Source organism: Corvus kubaryi, unplaced genomic scaffold (genome assembly GCF_017639235.1).
Source record: "Corvus kubaryi isolate FWS band 111438036 unplaced genomic scaffold, C.kubaryi_AGA036_p1.0 37334, whole genome shotgun sequence".
Taxonomy (NCBI): Eukaryota; Metazoa; Chordata; class Aves; order Passeriformes; family Corvidae; genus Corvus; species Corvus kubaryi.
Genome location: NW_024581108.1, coordinates 16,309,452 through 16,329,252, shown reverse-complemented (window position 1 = coordinate 16,329,252; position 19,801 = coordinate 16,309,452). Strand labels below are relative to the sequence as shown.

At 50.5% G+C, this 19,801-nt stretch overlaps 1 protein-coding gene across 1 annotated transcript in view; it reads left to right on the top strand.

The window, feature by feature from the left end:
- ERI3 (ERI1 exoribonuclease family member 3) overlaps nucleotides 1–19,801 on the top strand; it is a 120,917-nt gene that overhangs the window by 75,465 nt on the left and 25,651 nt on the right. Inside the window, exon 6 of the mRNA XM_042030528.1 lies at nucleotides 8,238–8,337. Within this exon, the coding sequence (XP_041886462.1) occupies nucleotides 8,238–8,337 (100 nt within the window). The remainder of the gene's footprint in view (nucleotides 1–8,237; nucleotides 8,338–19,801) is intronic.

Below are 19,801 nucleotides of genomic sequence, written 5' to 3'. Positions count from 1 at the left end.
AAGGCTGGAAGGGTAAATCAGCCACGTGTAGGTACTCCCTGGAAGCTGTCTGCCATGTCATCATGTGTCTGCCTTTCAGGCACTAATCGGGAGCTGCTGGTGTATCTTAGTGCTGGGAGCCAATGGTGTACATCAGAATAACCCAGCTTGGGTCTGTCTCCCTGCAGTGCCTCCAGGAATGCAAGGACACCATGAGAAGTCAGCCCTGCCACTTGTCCCAGACCAGGAAAGGCACTGGGCATGTGTCGCCCAGGCCCCCTGGTCATGCTAGCAGCCCATCCTTGGGCTGCTTTCTTGGTTGTTTTATGGCTCTGCTTGTCACCTGTCCTGGGCCAGAGCTGGCTTGTGCACACTCCAGCTCTATTTCCCAGCCCTCCAGGAACCCAGACCTGTAGTTTTGTTTTGCTTGTGACCAAACCCAGGGCTTTGACCCAGATCTCCATGGTATTAACCTAGTGTGTCGCCAGCCGCAGAGCACACCGCAGTCAAGAACATTTTATCCAGGATAATCCGTAGCCTGGGAGCAAGGCAAAGACTGTTCTTGTTCAAACACAGGGAAATGTGAAGCCTAAACCGCTTGGCACTTTGACACCCTGGAGTCAGGCACACCAGCGTGTTTCTGTTGCAGCCTAAGCCAGGTGCATGCTAATCCCGCACGGCAGCAGGGACACCTTCCTGCTGCCTGATGGGACCACAGCATCCAAATGCACCCTGGAGAGGGGCTCTTGGTGTCTGCAGGGTCCATCCTACCCCTCCTGAAGTTCAGAGGAGTTTTGGCAGTGAATTTGTACAGCTGTGGCGGAGTTGAGATATTGCCAGGACACAAGCAGGATGAGGCTGCTCAGATGTGTCTGAATGGGAATAGGCAAGGCAAGAGATTCCTCGGTTTCCCTTTTGCAGAGCTCCTATGGACAGAGCTCTGATGGCATGGGCTGCTTTTAGTAAGGAGAAAGCACATACAGTTGTGCTGCATCCTCTGCATCTTCTCTGACATCTTGATGCCTTCCCTTAAGCTTGACCTGTCCTCCTCCCGCAGTTTGGGGGCAACTTGCCCTCTGTAAAGCATTTCCCAAAGGTGAGCAGAGCCAGGCAGTTCCTGTGTGCTCAGCACTCACCTTTCAAAAAACAGACCATTCATCTTTTTATTTGTTTAATTTACTCCTCGATGTGAGGCATAAAGTTGTTTCTGTTCTAACAAGCAGCTTTGCAAATGGACTGAAGTGGACACCAGCTGGGCTTGCTAAAGGCTCCCCGCATCCAGGACACAAGGGAAGCTGGCTGTGTGGCACTGTTCTTTGAAAAGCCCTTGTGTGAAGAGGGCAGAGTACCAGGCAAGGCCCCAGCATCCTTTTAGCAATGTGAGAGGATTTTGTCCAGATCTCATCCTCTCACTGGCAGGAATTTCCAGTTTTCCCTTACTTTCACCCAAGTGGAGCCAGCCCCCCTGCATGGTGTCCTCTTTTTCAGTGTGTCAGCTGCCCTCCTATTCCCACAGCTCTCAGAGGTTTTGTGCTCTGGAGAGTGATGTTCCCTGGGAAAGGGCACTGCTCCCTTCTTCCCCAGCATCCTTCTGTGCCCAAACCCCAAATAAACCATGTCCTGCAATGGCACTGCAGTTATATTTGGCAAAGGACAAAATGCTTTTGTCACCCCCACTCTGTAATGATTGGCTTAGGTTCACAGATGCTACGTTGGGCAAAAGTTGTTTTTGTGCACCCAATACCACTTGTGAGTGTTCTCAGTGCACTGAGAAAAACTAATTAAACACGAGTGGTGTTGATGCTGTACCTGGTCAGTCTGGAGGCCCCTCTTGCCACTGTGTTTGTAAAAATTAAATGCCTCTTATTAGTGGCGCAGCAGAGGTCTCTAATATGCGTGGACAGAAAGGCAGGGATGGATGGAGTTGGTGTCAGGGCAGCAATTGCTTATCGTGCCTTATCTGGGAATATGAAACTGTATTGCATGACATCCAGAGGCAGGCTGAATAGATATGCCAATTCATCTCGAGCCCGGGCTTTGACAAGCTAGACTGCCCTTGTTGAAAGGCATCAGTCAAACAAGAGCTGCTGGCTGCTTTTCCCTTTTTTATACTTTCTCTCGCTCCCGCGCTCCCTCTCCCTCTCTCGCTGCCTCCCCTCCCTCCACCTCTTTTTTCTAAGCTTTTTCCACACAAAATTGAAAAGCTTTGGAAATAATAATAATAAAAGCCCCCCAAACTAATACCATTTTAAGTACACCCCCCTCCCTCCCCAAATGGGATTGATAAGGAACCCCAGTGTATGAAGGCATGTTTAGATAACATTGAGAATATTATAGCGAGTGAGAGAAAGTAGGGGAAAAGCTTCCTGCCGCGTCTAAGCCGGGAAAGGCGACGGCACCCTGGCTAATACGAGTGTTTAATATTTGATGTGTTGGGATAAAGCAGGATCACCTTCGAATTGAATTGAGTGTCAGAATGAGAATCTATTACTGAAATTCTTGTGTGATTTGACAGCAAAGCAGACGATGTTATTCTTCACTAGTTACTGCAATCTTCTCCCCTACATCACTTAAATATTTTTTTCTTTGCTTGAGTAAACACACATTATCCTTTTTTTCCACCTCCCTTTCCTTTTTTCTCTCCCTCTTTTATACTTATTTTTTTATTTATTTTTTTCTTAAATCAAACCTGCCTTCCACAGGGCTGATGGAGTAGATTGTTATTTCTTTATTTGTCCTATTAAATGGAATTCCTGATCATTTAATCCTGCTTTTGTAAGTGATTTAAAAATACTTGAAAAGCTGTGAATGTGGCAGCACTTCTGACTAAACTGCTTAAAAGGGACACATTACACCTGGGTTTAGCTCCTGCCTCCTGACAGCCAGCAAGGGTAGCAGGCTCCAGTGCTGCCAGAGCCATCCCGGGCTCCGTGCCTCCATCCTGCCAGGCAAGCTTTCCCTTTGCCCTCCCTGCGACAGAGGAGCTCCGCTGTTGTCATCTGGGGCTTGGCAAGCTGCTTAGTCATTACCTGCCTCTTCTTTAATTGCATTCAGCCCTGTGCAGGAGCCTCCTACTAAATGATTTGGCGGTGGGGTCAGCCCCTCAGTGGTGTTACATTTGCCTCATATCATGCTGGTAAATTTGCTTGGCAAGAAATCCCAACAAGAATTGTCCAGTTTCCATTCCTGGACTGGCATGCAATTAAAATGGGAACACCCTGGAACCTCCAGTGTCCTGAGTGCTGTTCAGGGATGTCCTGCAAGATACTCCCAGCCCCAAAACCTTACAGTCACTAAAAACATTTCAAACTATGTTTAAAAGCCCACTTAGTCATAGACATGACTGCTTTTTTTTCTTCCCACCATACAAGCTAATATAAAACCTTGACACCTCATTGTGGCAGCAGTGGAATAAGGGGAGTTAGATGGGAAATGCTTATTTTGGGCGGATCCAGTGCACAGCTGACATGACAGGAGGAGGAAGATGCTTTTGCTGTTCCAAAGACATTTTCTCTGTTGCAGAAATGTCAGGGGCTTCACCTTGGATCGGGCCATCAGCTGTGCCCAGCCTGATCCTGAGGGAGCACAGCTGGTACCTGCTGCTTGCCCAAGCTAAGGGCAGCTGGGAGTTCTCACAGCTTCTTTCTGTCTATTCAAAACAATGTATTTTTCAGGTGTCTTTTTGAAATTCTTAATGGAAACTTTCAGCAAAACCCACCACTTTTCTTATTCCCTAGCACCCACCCTTCAGCATCTTCTCAGACTGCTTGGGCTCCTTTACTCCTGGGAGGATTTTTTTCCAAAAGGAAATATTTTCTCCCTGCCTGAAAGTGTCTGTATTAATATTAAAATTGCAATTAGCAGATGAAACATAGCATATAAAACCTCTTGGCTGGACATGTAAAATAAAATGACAGAGTTGCCCAGCTGGTCAGAGCAGGACATACTCTGTGCCAGTCCTGGCAGTTCTTGCTGCCATGGTTTGTGAACATGCTCATGCCATTGCAAAGCACAAAGGTCCGCTTCCCTCCTGCCCTTCAGCTAAAGCGTCCAGGGTGATGCAATGCCAGCAGCTCTAGTAGAGGGCAGAGGGGCCAGGAGCTGGCCAGCAGGTCACAGCATCGACAGGTGTGGAAAGAACAAGGCTGGCTCTGCTGACAGAGCTCCAGCAGCTCTGTGAGGACCGGCTCTGTTCCTGCCTCTGCATGTGGGGAGGATTTGTGGGGCTCCCTTATTCTGATCTCTGAACAGGTGCCTGTTTATATGCTGTGGGGTGTTTAATTTTGCCTTAACGTGACTGCCAAAACACCAGTTTTTGTGAAGTGTGCTGGGCACTTCCCCATAAATAAATGATGGAGCATTATTCAGTTCACTTAGATCAATACATCAGCTTGACAAGTTCTAGTTCTGGGAATTTTCTGACCCCCTGGAACATCTTCTCTGCAGCTGTGCTGCTTACAATACAGGGTGTGCAGCCTAAAAAAATTCCAGGGAGCAGCGCATCAGGACCCAACTGTGCTGGTGCTACCGCCTTGCTGGGGCACTGATGTGCACTGGGATTGCAGCAAGGACAGGTGGGCCAACCTCGGTGCCAAACTGCACAAGCAACCAGCACCATGGGACTGCCCAGCCTCGCTGGCACGCTCTCTGTCCCAGTGCAGGGGACCATCTTTGTACCGCAGTGCTGTCAGAAATAGGCCACGGAGCTCTTGTTTCAGGCTCTTTGCAGTCTGAGGCAGATGCGTCATAGCTACTGGGAAGGTTTGTGACCTGGTGCAACAGGAGGTTGGTTTCAGACCTTTTTAGCTCTGTTGTAAAGCCAACCTCAGATGCTGTGATTCTGCGCATGCGTCATCTCCATGCCCCATGTTTTATCCCCACTTCTGGTTTTTGGATTTTCTGCAGGGTATGTGAGGTGCAGGTTACATCATGACCTACCTCCCCACACCAGCACTTGTTTAACAAGGTGTGGATTATCCATGGTGCTGGCTCTGTGCATGGAAACACAGTATGTTCCTAATCTCCTGCTGCTATTAGCTCACATTTATCACAGGAGTATCTGCTTACCTTTGATTCGAGATCCCTCCATCGGGGACGCAGGGCGGTATTTATCTGTGAACTGCTGTGTATGCCTATGGGATTGTATAAGTAAATAAATATAATTAATAATCATCTGACTTCAGAGCAGCATTGGCAGGGAGGTAAATGTAGCCTTCACAGAATTACAAACAAAATCAGGAAAAAAGGAAAACCTTTCTAGGAGATGGTATGAATGGAAATAATTGTATTCGGGCTGCTTGAAAATTATTCTGTAAACATTGTTTGAGTGGTTTTTAGCAGATCAGAAATACTGAGTTTCTCTCTAAATCAGAATTTTGGCCAGAACCATTTAAAAATAGCTTTTTTAAAAGATGGCTGCATTTTTATCAATTAAAATGCAGATAAAAATTAAAAACCACAGGGTCCTAGCCCTGCTTCAGTGTCTGACCTAAAAGGGAGCAACCCAGTCTCTGCAACACCAGGACTGAACCAGAGAGACGAACAAAGTAGTGCAATTTCCTCACAGAAAGGGTTTCATGGCATTTTTTGAAATCCTTTGGCTTGCAAGAAAACCAGGGGCATCTCAGACTTTCTCACAGTTTGCCATCGGGATAAGCACTGAAGGGACAGGGGTCTGCGCCACTGTGCGGTCACAGAGCTGGCAGGAACGTGGTTGACACCAGTGTCCCAGCAGCTCCAGTGAGCCAGTGGCCACGGCCACCCCTGCGGGCTGGGTACCCCGGTGTTGGGGAGCCACTGGCGCTTTCTGCCTCGCTTTAACAGTCAGAAGAAGAACTTTCCTGTTTAAAGATTAAACGTTGTCTTTAAATATTAAACAGCAAAGCTCTTCGCTCTTGATTGTGTGGCTGCTGCCAGCAGGCGGCTCAGAATTGCCACTTCTAATTTAAAAACTTTATTTTCCAGCGCAGCCCAGCAATGGCTCCTCCTCTCGGCCAGCGGTGGCTGATCTCTCCCCTGCCTTCATCCCTCCATCACCGCTGCCTGCACTTCCCTCTGCCTGCAGCAGTGACGGTCCCTGCCAGCCCCAGAGTGTGAGCAGCCTTGTCTGGGACTGATCAATGCCCCTGGCACTTCCTTCCAAAACCCCAGGAAAAACAATTAAAACCCGATCGATCCTGCAGGCAGCTTTGAATATGCATAAGTGCACACTTGACCTTCAGTGGTCAGGCCAACTTCCACCCCGGCTGCTTAGGTAGTTTGCTCAGGTATTGCGGCTGTACCGAATGACCTTGATCAGGAAAGCAGAACGCGATGCCGAGATGGGCCCGGTGCTGATCCGGGGGCTAGGGCACACGCTGCCAGCTCCCTGCTGCTGCTGCTGCAGAGCCAGGGGAGGCAGCCTGGGGTTGGCACTAACACCCAGCTGCCAGGAGCTTTCCAAAGCTGTCCCCGTGGCTTTCCCGGGATCCTGCCAGCCTCCCGCTGTGCTCCCTCAGTTGCTTCTGGCCAGAGTCCAAGGGACGTCTGGGCTGGGAAGGCAGCCTATGATATGGGAGCTCCCTGTGCAGGGACACCCCTGGTCCTTCCTCATCCGGGGATGCTGCTTCCCCAGGGATGGCCCTCACTGCTGTCAATCCACTGGTGCTGAGCGTGGGAGCTTTCCTATGCTCTGCCTGGGTTTGCCCTGTGGGATGAAGCCCAAGTGGAACTACTTCTGCCGCCCGGCAGCTGGGTGGCAGGGTTCCACCCTGTAGCCCAGCCTCTGGCTCCCCCCACCCTGTCCTGGCCAGCCTGCATCCTGATCATGGCAGTGAACATACCAATGCGTGTTTGTCGAAGGCAAAGGAAACCTCCCCGTTGTGTACACAAAGTGTAATTTCAGTGAATTATGCATAGACTTAATTAGGAGTTTTAATTGCTAATCATCTCCCAACAGGATTAGCAATGCTGTCTATTAATTATCTGTGGAGCCCTCTGTTTTGCTAAGGCAGGAGTAACAAAGCAGCATGAATGGCTACGTGGGCCACTAATAAATTAACTCCCCCAAGCCCTGTGGCTCCCGGGGGGCTGCCAGCAGCAGGGGCTGCACAGGGGCTGGACCTGCCTGTTCTAGACAGAGCAGCAGGTAGCAGAAAAGAGGGGCAGCAGGAGGTCCCAGCAGCAGGCTGGTGGGCTGGTGGGGGACATCTCTCAGCTCTGCTCACCCAGTTCATCCCCATTCCTGCTGCAGAGAGCATTTCCCTGGCATTTGCAGCCTGCGGAAGGTGTCGGCAGTGCCCTGCCACACTGTGGCTGCCGTTAGCGATGATTCCCTGCTGCAGGAGGGAGATACGGGCTGCTGGATTGACCTGATCTCATCTGGGGACAATGGCCCTCACGGCAGCAAAGATAGTGCCAGCATGAGCAATGCTAAGCCCACGCACCCTTCTTACTGCTCACAATGCGTTCTGAGCTTAATTCCTCAAGATGAAGAAGATATGTGGCTGTCAGGCTGTAATTACAGCCGTGCGTGTGACATAGAGGCCCAGCTGCTTTCATGTTTGCATTGCCCAGTGGGTTTTTGTGCTGCTTGGGCTCCCAGCTGCCTTGCTCCTCCTGGAAGCCCTGCCGGGGGATGCAGTGGGTATGGAGCACGTTCCCTCTGGCCAGACTGCAGGCTCTGTGCAGTGGGGTGAACAGTGCTGGCTCCCAGTAGGATTTGTGCCAGTGATGGAGAGCACTGAGGCAAATAGGGCTTGGGGTGAAAGGGAGAGGGAGCTGGGAGGGCTGTGCTTGCCAGAGGGGAAGGGGCCTGCTGGCCAGGCCAGACTGGGAATGAGCACCCTTTTCCAAATCCCCTGACTTGTGTTGGCGGCCCTGTTAAGGCAGGAGTGGGTGGATGTTTGTGGAGCATCTAAAGGACACGGGGGATGAGCTCAGAGCCCCTGGCTTCCCACCCACAGCATGGCAAAGGTGGCCTTGAGTGATGCAAATCCCTCTGTCACAAGGATTGTCAAGTGTACAGGACACCACCAGAGGCTCTGGACACCTCTAAGGAGCATCAAGTGGGACAGGGCAGGGCGAGAGTGCTTTGTGTGGGCAACTCCAGGAGAGCTGCTGCAAGGGTGATGTGTGGGTCCACACTGAACACAGTGGGCACAGACACACACCAGCCCCTGAACACAGACCCACGCCAGCCCCAGGAGCAGTCTGACCTGGGCAAGTACAGATCATGCCTGCACATGGGCTATGTCTGACCCTCTGCTTCTCTCTTCCAGGCGTACAGCTTTGCCATGGGGAGTTGGCCAAAGAACGGGCTCTTAGACATGAACAAAGGACTGAATCTACAGCACATAGGGAGGCCTCACAGCGGGATAGGTGAGTGATGCTGCCCGGTGCCGTTCCCATCCCTACAGCTGCTGCTCTGGGTGTGTGGATGTGCCTCAGCTCCAAAACATTGTCCAGTCTGGGGTGCTGAGAACCAGCCAAAGGGCTGCAGAGTCCCCACCTGGTGGAAGGGATGAAGATGTGTCAGGGCAGAATGGACATGTGGATGACGTGCCCTCAGTCCATTGCACATGCCAGTGTGCCAGACATACCTGCCTGTGCCCCTGGCTGGGGAGCTGCTTCCCTCCTAGACTGCTCTAGCAGTACTTCGGTTGGGGTTGGATGTGGGCAGCACCAGGTGCCTGGAGCACAGCTGGTGGTCCCCAGGCTGGGTGGAATGCTCTCCCTGTTGGACCAATTCTCCAGTTGCTCTGGATGCTGCAGTCCTTGGAAAGGAGGCTGTGCTACCTGGCTTGGGAACTGGCTGGAAACACACTGCAGAGTGAAGATGCTTGATCCCAGCTGGAGAACTGAATCATCGTCCTGTTTGCTCACACGTGTGATGAGTTTCGTGGTCCTGCAGCATGCTCCAAGATAAACTGATAAACAGTGCTCTGAGATAAACAGTGGCAGAGTTCCATGTATCCCCCAACTCCTCTGCACCAGGGATCAAAGTGATATGAGGGAGACCTGGCCCAGGACACTGAGGCCATGTATCTGCCTGCTGCTTAACACTGGGGATGCAGAGCTGGTACAGCAGCAGGCTGTGACACGGGCAGGAGCTCAGATTTACTGGGCTGGAGACAGGACTGTGACTCAGGGCTGCATCACTCTTGTCTGTCCTGTTTCTCTGCAGAGCAGTAGACTGCCTCTTGGAGACCTCTTGGTCAGGTATTCTCTCGGCCTCCCAGCCTTTCATCCACAATGACTTTTGAGCATTAAAGTTTGCAAGGAGGTATGATTTACTTGGAAAAGTCACTGGCTACCTGGGCCTTGAAGAGGCTGTTTAATATTGTTTCAAGACTCTAACCATTAAACTCTCCAATCAATCCAAGTTAAGGAGATGAATTATTTAAAGCTCACCAGCTTTTAATTAGCAAGCTCCTTTTGAACTATGGATCTGGTTGCATTATTGACAGAGGTAGCATTAAAATTTGCTTCCCTGCCTGGGAGCAGATTTGCCGGGATTGTGTTCCATATTGGGGGGGATCATGGGCAGGGAGCAGGAACTGCAGGAGTTGTGTGTGCATGTCCTGCTCTGAGGACTTGGGCTTTTTATGGGGTTTCCTGGTAGATGCAGAGTTGGTTTCTGCCTCATCATTCCTCGTTTTATTTATGTGATGAGCTCTCTTGTTGCTGTCATCCCTTACTCCAACAAAGTGCCCCATCTCTGGAGTATCATCTGTCTGCTGTTGGTTTCTGCCCCTTTATCTCAGTGCTGTTGTCTTGCACAGTTGTGACTCCTCTGCCTGTCAGAGTTCAGGGATTTGCTGTTCACGTCCTCCCCATTCCAGTCCTTTAGGAGGGTTTTGCCAAACTCCCTCTGTGGAGGAGCTTTCCCAACTCTCCCCAGTACAGGGTAAGCCATGGGCTAATTGCCCATGGAAAGCGAGGCCCAGCAGCCAAGCTCCCTTCTTGCAGCTCTCCATCCCAGTGGCAAACCTGCCTTTCCCACACTGCTTGGAAGGGGTTTACATGGGTGCTGTGAAGGATGCCAGGCCAGCAGTGTGACGGTCTCCATCTCCTTGGTACTGCCAGTGGTGCACATGTGCCCTGTGTGTTACAGCCTGCTGGCTGCTCCGTTTGGGCTGGCTCCAGAGCAGATCTGTCCTGGATGTCTGCAATCCTCTGCCTGCAGAGGTGGTAGCCACTGGCACCGTGTACCTGGTGGCTTTACCGCAGGCTGAGTCCCCCAGAGTGAGCTGGAGTTGGGGAGAAGAACTCCTCCTCCCAGCCAGCTTGGGACCACCAGGCACAGCTGCTGTCAGGGGTGCTGACTTCGTGGCTTGGTAGCCCAGTGTCCCTCTGGGAGAAGGCTTGGGGCAATGCTGGTGTCCAGAGACATGCCTTGCCTGGCATTGTTTTCAAAGAACCAGCTTCCTGGCTTTCTGGCCACTTCATTTCCCAGCCTGGCCTTGGCATGACTCAGGTGTTGGTTCTAGTGACAGCCCAGGAGGTTCCCCAAGCCAAGGGCTGAAGAGGGACTGCTCACTGCAGAGGCAGCTCATCTTCCTTGGGTCCAGCCTTGCTGCCTCATCCTGGAGCTGGCATCAGTCATCCACAGCCAAGTCCTTCTATACTGGCCACTGGGACTGGGCACAGTCATCCCAATTGCTGATGGTCACCCTGTGGCCTGAACAGTCCTTACCTATCTCTTTTTCATGCTTTCAACTGCCCATGCTTCAGTGTTGGGAGGAGTCATCCATCCCTTTCCCTGCCCAGGGCTGCCCTTCCCTTCCCTCTCTGACTGTAAGGAGCCTTGCTCCCAACACAGCCCAACTTCTCAGCTGAACAAATGACCCCTAATCAAGGACTGCTGCAGAAGGAAGTGGAGAACAGTGAAGCCTGCCAGCCTCTTGCTGTCCACAGTGAGACAGGAGCTGGCTGTGGATCTGGGGTTGGTCACATGCCATCTAGAGCTTCCCTTCTCTGTGCTCAGCCCTGGAGTGCAGCAGTGTTGAGGGAATGTTAGGGAGCTGAGAGGAGGCTTTCTGGGGCATCCAAGGTGGGGTCAGCCTCTGATTTTCATGGCCCTCGTGGGTCACTGATGGCCAAAAATCTGCAAACCAAAGAGGGCTGAGAAGGGAGCAGCAAGGAGATTTGTTAGCCAGTCTCACCAGTTTCACAGATACTGTGCTGTGTAAGTGTCTGTGTAGCTCCTTTCCTGGCAGTCTGGGGAGCAATCCAGGGAGATGCAAACATTCCTGTGAAGTCTCAGCTTGCTTATGCAGGAATGCACAACACGGATATTTCCCTTCAAATCTGACAGAAAAATTGCAGTGGATGGCCACTTGTTTTTGCAAACAATTTGCAAAGAATTTTGCCATCTTGCCTGATGGATTCTGTATTGCTTTGTTTTCAAATCACTTTCTGTTTCACTGTCTCAGCAGGTATCTGTTCCAAATCCCTGCACTTGACATGCTCTGGGACCAGTCCTGTTCTGTGCTTCATCTTCTTTCCTTCACCATGTTCAAAATCTGCAGAGTTCAGGGTGCTCAACACCTGCAGGACCAAGGCTGGATTCTGGATGGGAACCACCTTAGTGCACACAGGCAGGATGGGCTCATGCCACAGCACAGTGGAGTCTCCCCACATGCCCTGGGACACACAGCTGCACGTACAGCAAGTTGCTGCACAGAGCTCATGTTCTAGTTTTTGTCTGGTTTCTATTCATGGGCAAGTGAGCTGCAAAGCTTATCGAGGGGCTAGAAGAGTGATTTGTGTCCCCAAATACACCAAAATGTATCTGCATACACTGCAAATACAGCTGCCTTGGGGTGGGATGGGTGCAGGTCTGGTGTCATTGTGTTCTTGCAGGGAAAAGGTAAAGAAAGGGGGAAAATGTAAATATTTCAGGATAAGGAGATGGAAAAGTTCTGCTCTACAGAGTGAGGAGGCAGGAATTCCTTGGGAGATCAGAAAGGAGCAAAAGGGGTGTGAAGCCTATTCTTTCATGCCCTTTCTTAGGTTGATATTTCAGCTCTAAGGATTCCTTCTGGGCTGAATGTGGCCCTGACTGGAGAAGACATTTTTATGCACCTTCCATCTCTTCTCTAACACAGGTTAGATATGTGTCAGCTCCAGTGTGGGCTGTAGAATCCTGGGCTGAGGAACTTTTCTTTGTCTGCTGTTTTCTTGGCCCTCAGCAAAATGAAGTTGAGTCTTGCCAAGAAGTGACTCAGTCTTACATATATGGGGACATTGCCATTCTTGACACATGTGTTTGAGGCGGTGCTTGCCAAAAGCAAGCTGCAGCTTTTAATGGGAATCTTGGCACTCGCATGCAAAGACCAGCATTCACAGGCTCCACACCAGTGGAGCTGGGCACCTGTGTTGGGGTCTCTCTGCTGAGAGTCAGAGACTCACACAAATCAGAAGGATTAAAATCCCAGGTTTTAGTTGTGATTTCAATCACACAGCAGATCACCTGCATTCAGAAATTGATTTTCTTCTGATTTTGCCCTTTTTTTAACCTGTTTCCCTGAAAAAAGGTCAAATTTTACTGAACAGCACCTATCAAACCAAGTGCAGCTTTCCTTACCACTGCCCAATTGTTAAATCTGGTTATTCTTTTACTCATCAAATACTCTATTTTTGCTACATTTATTTTGATTGATTATGTAACATGATATGCCTTTAGTCTTAGTTTTTAAATATTTTTTACATTAGAAAAATGGTGAATTGCTATTTGTTCTTGAAGAGTTGGTGATTAAATTAATTACTCATGATTGCTCTTTTGGATGAAAACTGTAATGCCATGCTAAAGTACCCCAGTGGTAGTTTGAATTGATTTTATTAGGAAAATCCTCTTTCCTTTGCAAATATTCACTGCGGAAAGAAAAGTAAATTTCAGAATACTTTCTAGGTAAAAACACCTGGTACGTGAAACCAAAACAAGAAGTGATCAGTGAGCTGAAGGAGTGTTTCTGGAAAACAGTCTTTCAAGATATTAGAATGAGTACATCTCATCCTCTCTCACCTTAGTTGGTTGGTTGGTTTGTTTTCACTGATTATGGAAAGATAAAAGACAAACCTTCTTTTTTATTTTCAGTCCTTTGTTGTTTCTCAGCTCTGAACAAGCCAGTTCTTGAACTGAAAATACACCAAAACCAGCAAAAAGTTTCCAAAACTGCACGAGTAGCAGCTCCTGCTGGGAAAGTTTTTTTCTCATTTGTCAGCTCTGCTTCCATCTCCAGTGCATTGACTGTCTTTAAAACATGACATTACTCCTGATCTTTTTTGAATCTAATTGAATGTAATTGAAGCTTTAAAGTTTAGGTTTTAGCACACACATTACTGTGATTTTAGATTTAGTCATAAATGTCTGGTTTGGGGTTTGGGTTTTTTTCTTTTAAGGGGAAAGAGGGTAACCAGGCTGCTGTGTCTCTTGCTAGTGAACCCTCAGTACCCATCCCAGGTGACCAGGAGATCTGGTCCCATAGCAGCACCTGTCTTGACCTGGTGCCCTCACTGGGCTGTTTTACACCAGCTGACATAATCGTGTGAGCTCCGAGCCTCTGTGCAAATGGCTTCACCATCTTCCCTGTTCCCGCAGTTCCCCTGGCTGGGGCGGTGCCATGCTCCCTCCGTGGGGATCTCTGCCCATGCCAAACAGAAAAGCCCCACCTGCCTGGGCAGGTCAGCAGCCCATGCGGTGAGCGACCCAGCAAGCCACTGTGCTTTCCCGGCTGCATCTCTCTCTTTTCCTTTACCGATTGGAAATCTCAGAAGGTTAGAGTGTGATATTGTTCCTGATCCAGAGCATTAATTAGGCCTCGGAAAGAAGAAGAGGAATTGCGTGTTTTTAACAGTGAGGTTAATGGGATGCTCGCAGAGTAGACAGTTTTAATGAGCTTCAACTCGATGTGCAGTGAGTTTACTCTTTGTGTTAAAAGGGTCACACTGCAGTAGTTTGATGTGGATTGTCTCCTGGCCCCCAGTGTCATAGGTGAGCGTCTGTCAGAGTCCAGTCAGAGCGCATTTACTTAGTGACACGATTCTAATTAACTACCTCGAGCTGCCACCGCCGCGGGGAGCCGGGGCAGCGCCTGCCAGGGTGCCTCCTGCCCGGCGGAGCCATCCTTCTCTCCGCCGCTCCGCCCGCTCGGCCCCGGTGGTGCTGGGCTCTCCCCGCGCTGACATTGAAGGAGAGGGCGGGCCGGGCCGCGCTCGCTAAGTGCGGTGGCAGGTGACGGGCCACCCGCCCTAATGGGGACCTTGGGCTGTCAGCCCCAGCTCTCCCCGCTGGAGCTCGGCGGGGGCTGATGAGGCTGTGCCTCACCCTGCAAGGTGCTGGAGGTGTGTGGTCCTAGCAGCTTGCTGGCCTTATTTCAGCCTCCTCTCACTCTTCCTTGCTTTCCTTCCCTGTCTTTCCTGCGTCTCCCAGCATCTGTGGGATCCTCGGTCATCCTTGGTGCCCACTTGCCTCCTCTGCATCAGGGCAGGGGGAACAAGGAGGTGGACAACATTTTGCGAAACTCCCCTTCGTGTTTTTGACCACTTTTCATGCCACCCCATGTGGCAGAGCCAGTCCCACTCTCCCTGTCCCTCCCAGGGTGTGGGAGAAGCCCCAGAGAACCCTGTGCTCCCCCAGAGCAGGCATACCCCGTTCTTTTTCAGTTCTGCGTTTCTCAGCGGAGGTGGCACTTGCACGGCACCGTCCTTCTGCCGAGTGATCCTGAGAGGGAGAGCTGAGAACGGGGCTCACTCCTGCAGAATGGGCCGTGGGACTGCTTTGGGGCACTGCCCCAGCTCAAGGCAGAAGGGGAAGGACTCTGAATTAAATAATTAAAAGAGACTTAAGTAAAAATCAACAGAAATGTCACCAAATGAGCAGTGTCATTTTGAATTAGCACTCATAAAGGTCAGGCGGATCCAGAACAGGTGGAGTGGCTGCGTGCCGGGTGTCGCGGCCAGGCGGCATGTCCCGCTACCCAGGCAGGGTGCAGGGACCAGCACAGCCACTCCGGGGCACCCGTTGGGCCGTGGGCACAGGGACAGAGTGGCTGGCGGGTGGTGAGGGGTCCTGCTGTGAGCCCCAAATCCCTGAGGAGCGGCAGGGAGGGAGGGCCAGCCGGGGCAGCCGGTTAGAGGACGAGCAACTGTCAGAGTCCAGTCAGAGCACATTAACGCGGTGACATGATTCTAATTAACTACCGTGAGAGGTGTCACAGCTGGAAAAGCAGTGAGCAGAGACAAGCTTTTAAAAAAAGAAAAAAGCAGTGTGACAGTCTTTTTTTTTTCCTCTTTTTTTTTCTTTCTTTCCCTTTTTTTTTTTTTTATTTTTTTTACTCTTGTGTGCTCTCTCCCCTCCATGTGGGAGTGGATCTAAAGATAATTAGGATGTCTGGCTGCCTGGGAACCTGAGCCGGGGCTCTTTTGCTTTCAGTCATTTAAGTTTTCGACATCTCTCTGAAGGGACTTGGTGGCGCAGTGGATTACTGCGCGCCAGAGTGACAGAACACTCTTCTAATCGTAAACCCTTTTTAGAAAGGATTCTGCTCTCCCTTTTTCCCCTGGAGCAGCAGGGGGTATGTTCTGATCACTGCAGCTCTGTTCCCATACACGCTACAATGGGAAACTCAAGGTCTTTCAGCTGTTTCCTGCAGTTAACAAAGGAGGCACAGAAGAAAGAAAGGAAGGATGATTGAGTGTTTGTGTTGACTGCACTCACCCCTCTGTCCTACCCTGCCAAAAGTTGGTCTCGAGCCCATCCAACCCCACTGCCTGACAGGGGTGTGATGGGTTTGTCACACCTTGCCCTTGGCTGAGGGCTCGAGGTTCCTGGAGAGTAGCCTTTGGAGGGAGCGTGACAGCTGCAGGGACTTCAGTTGCCTGAGAAGAGTCAGGGTGCTTCCATGTGCTTCTCCCAACCCCCAGGCAGGCAGTGGCAGTGCCTGCTCCCTGGAGATGTGTGGGAAGGTAGGCTCGAGTCCCTCTCTTCTGGCTGGAAGCAGTTGTTTGCAGCCCCACTGTTAGACTGAAGATTTAGGAGGGAATTCTGGATTGTTTGCTGTGCTGCAGTGCTTGGGAGGCCCAGCTGCAGACTGGAGCAAGTCTGTCTCAAGCTTCAGATCTGGCTGATCCCCAGCAGGACAGCATTGCCATCGTCTTGGAGCTGCCCTTTGGCACAGCGGCGGCTCTACCCTCTTCCTCTGGCTTCTGGTTTTACGACTGGCAGTGGGGACTGTCTCCCTTGGCAAGAAGATTTGCTGTCCTTCCCTCCCTTCCTTCTGCCCATGCCAGCTGTGATCCTCAGCCCAACACCTGGCCCAATTTCTGTCCCCAATGACAGATGAGAAACCTTTTAAATATATTTTACATATCACTCTAAACTGTTGTAGTGGGAGCACAGGGAGAGGCTGATGGTTTGTATTATATTTGTGTTATGTTTGCTCCGTTTTAGCGATCAGCAAGTCCCAGGAGTGCACAGACCTGAACTGATCTGTGCTGTAGAGACCCTTGCACTGCCTTGGACCCATTGCACTCTTGGCTATTTGTCCAGTCTTTTTATTTGCCTGTGGCTGAGCCTTGCAAAATATCCCCCTCACACACTACTGGAACCACCCTTGCACTGCCTGAGCCCTGTCCAACGTTGGGCTGGGCAGGTAGAACATCTTTGCTAGCACTTGTTCTCCTTACCCTGTAACAGACAGCACTTCCCAAGCACCGTGATGCACCCTCTGACAGAGTGAGATGTGTTGGGTGAGAAGCCTTGGAAGATCATTAACTTTCTACAGAGCTTTTTCTGTAGAAAGTAGTAACGTAAAACACCAAGTGACATTTTGATTTCCTGTAGATTCTTTTGGTGCCTTGGTGTCTCTGCAATATGTCCCAGACAAGGCTAAATGGTAGTGCATCTTCCCTTACCTGTGAGGAGGGGAAGAGTTTCCTGTTAAAGAACATAAACATCTCAGTGAAGGGCACAGATTGTCTGCCCTGCTCGGCACTGGACTCTGGTGGAAGGTGTCTTTTACCATCCTGCTGTCCTGCAACAGCAGTGTGTCCCCAAATCTGCCTTTACATGCCTGCATCCAGGGGGATCACAGGGATGCTGTTGTCCCTCTCAGGTTAGCCCTTGTCTCCAGAGTTTGGGCATCTATGTCGTCCTCTCTCTGTCCTCCCTAGAATGCACAGGGCTGGTGAGCACTGTGGTCCCCCTTTGTGAGGAGGAGAGACTCCTGCCCAAGTTTTACTGAGGATCTGCCTTTAAGGAGAGTGATGGCAGAGGGAAGGCTGTGTCAGCAAGGGACACCAGGTTTAGAGCTGCCCCGCTTCACCTAATGAGAACCGATTGCAGGGTGCAGGAGGGCAGGGGGTAGCAGTCAGCCAGAGAGACTTCACTGCAATTTAACAAGTTTTCATTCCCCTGAGTTCCCTGATAAGACCCCCCTCGAAGTCTGTACAGGAATTCATAAGAATAGGATAATTAGGATGTTTCAAAGCTGCGACCCTCAGAGGAGTCCTTGGATTAATCTGTTTTTTCCCTTAAAGACATCTGTAACTACAATCTTTGTTTCTCTCCTCTTCTTCCCCCCCTCCTTCTTTTCCCCCCTTGTCTGTCTCTGTATCTCCTGTCAAACTGTGGCAGACGTAAATGACAAAGAAATCAGAAAGAGAGATCAATGCAGTCCAAATTAGCACTTGGAGATAGACTGTGCTGGAGATGTCAGAGCCTGACCCCAGTTGATCTGCCAGCCTCCACTGGTGATATTATGCAAATTGCATCCATCTGGCAGAGCCCAGTAAAGGACTAATGGGGCAGGGAGGGGGCCAGGACCAGGCGCCTTTGGGAAGGGGAGAGAGATGGGGTCTTTGGGGAGGGGGTTCCATGATCAACGGGGGAGATAAAGTACCGCATTGGCTTCCTTTGCACTCCTGGGTGGATTAAAAGCCAAACTCTAGATAAGAGATAACCAAACTTCATTTTGCTTTTTATTTTATTCCTTATTGCTCCCCCCACGTAACCTAGTACCAAAAAGAAGGGGGAAAAAAAAGGTGGTTCTTGGCGCTCGTTTCCTGCACGTCATTACCACTAATGGCAGTTTGAGGGGAGAGACAAAGTCAGGGAAAGAAAGCAAAAAAAAGAGCTAGCTGCTTAAAAGACTGTTGTAATAGGAGCATGGATAATAGAAATCTCAAATTACGGTGATCGCCTTGTTAAGAAGTTTGAAAATACGGCCAGATTGTCTTTAATGAGAGAAATATGGCTGTTAGTTAGTGAAGGAGGAGGGAATGGACCTTGTTTCAAGATCTGTAGCTTGCCCATCAAAGAGGCACTGTCTGTTTCATTTCAAAATCCTGCTCCTCTGCCTGATATTAAAAATAGTTGTTAAAGGCTTTGACTAGCAAGACGATTCTCTTTGACTTCCTACTCTTTTTCCACCTCCCCCAAAAGACTTCACTAAGATAACTTCTGCTTTAAAAAACAGCTAAGCAAGGAAAGAAAGAAAGAAAGACAAAAGTTTTGGGGACTGCAGAATGATACTGCCCCTGGCACTCCAGGGTGCCCAGAGCCTTAAGCCTGAACACTGCCAGCACCATGGCAGAGGGGAGCCCCTTCTGTGCCACGTGCTGCTGTGCTGGGATGAGCACTGAGATGTGGTAACACCACTGCTTTCCTCTTGGCAGCCCTGACCCAGGCGCAGGGCAGCAGTGGCTTTTTTGGCATCTGGACCCCCATTTAGTGCCATGATGCTGCTTTCCTTTGCTCTCCCCTCAGCCTGGGAAGCAGCACCAGGATGCAGAGAAGGACTCTGACAGAAGCCAGGTCTGGCAGCTGCCCGCCACCCCCGCCTCTTGTGAAGAACTAAGGGGCACCTCTGTTCTGTTAGGCTCTGACCCGTAACTCGTGCCTCCCTGTGGTGCTGACAGTCCCCTCTTCATTCTCCCCTGAAATCAAAGGATCACATTAATTGGTTTCAGGATCGTGGCCCCACGTCCTGAGTGGCCTGTTTAAGATAACGAACACAGAGTGTGTTAATAGCTGGTATAGCTCAGCAGAGGATCTAGGGACAAGGCCGGGATGGGGAAGATGGCCATTGAAGCATCAAAAGTCTATCCAGTGCTGTGTTTTTCCCTGTCCTTACACAAATCAGTGTAATTCCCTCACTTCCAAGTTGCTAACATTTTGAAATCCCAGGGCAAAGGACACTGGCCAGAGGGGAGAGCTGCACCAGCCAAACTGTTGCCCTTTCCCAGCATGGCCTTGCTCTTTTCATGGGTCTGCAGTGGGATCAGAGGGGATCTGCTCGTATCTGCCATAGCATGAGGCTCTTCCCAAAGGTGCAGCTGCCACTGCACAAGCTGATCCCAGCTGTGCCATTAATCACCCAAGTTCTGGCTTGTTCTGCAGGAGAGACCTGCAGTGGGCTGCACTGGGATGACAGTGTTTCCATCTGTTCTCGAGAGTCCTGAGCAATCCTGCTCCAGCTTGGAAGCTGCATTCTTCTAAAGCAGGAGAGCCCAAGCAGCTTCTCTCAGACTGGGCCCTGAACTGGACTGCCAGTGTACAGGACGTGGAGGAGAAGCAGGAGGGGAGGGTCATGCTCACTGCTAAGGGTGGGTGTACTAGTCCATGCTGCTGGGACCAAGATTCCATGTCCAGTACTGTAGTCTGACGTCTGCCCTGTGTGCTTGGAGGTCTCTGAAGAGATGGCATGAAGGAGGGGCTCAAGAACTCCTACAGGTTTTGGCCAGTTGGTGGCCCAGGGATGCAGCAGGATCAGCTGGCTGGTCTGTCATTTTGGGTGGGTTGTAGAGCTGTCCTTCCTCATCCCCCCATGGCACAGAGCTG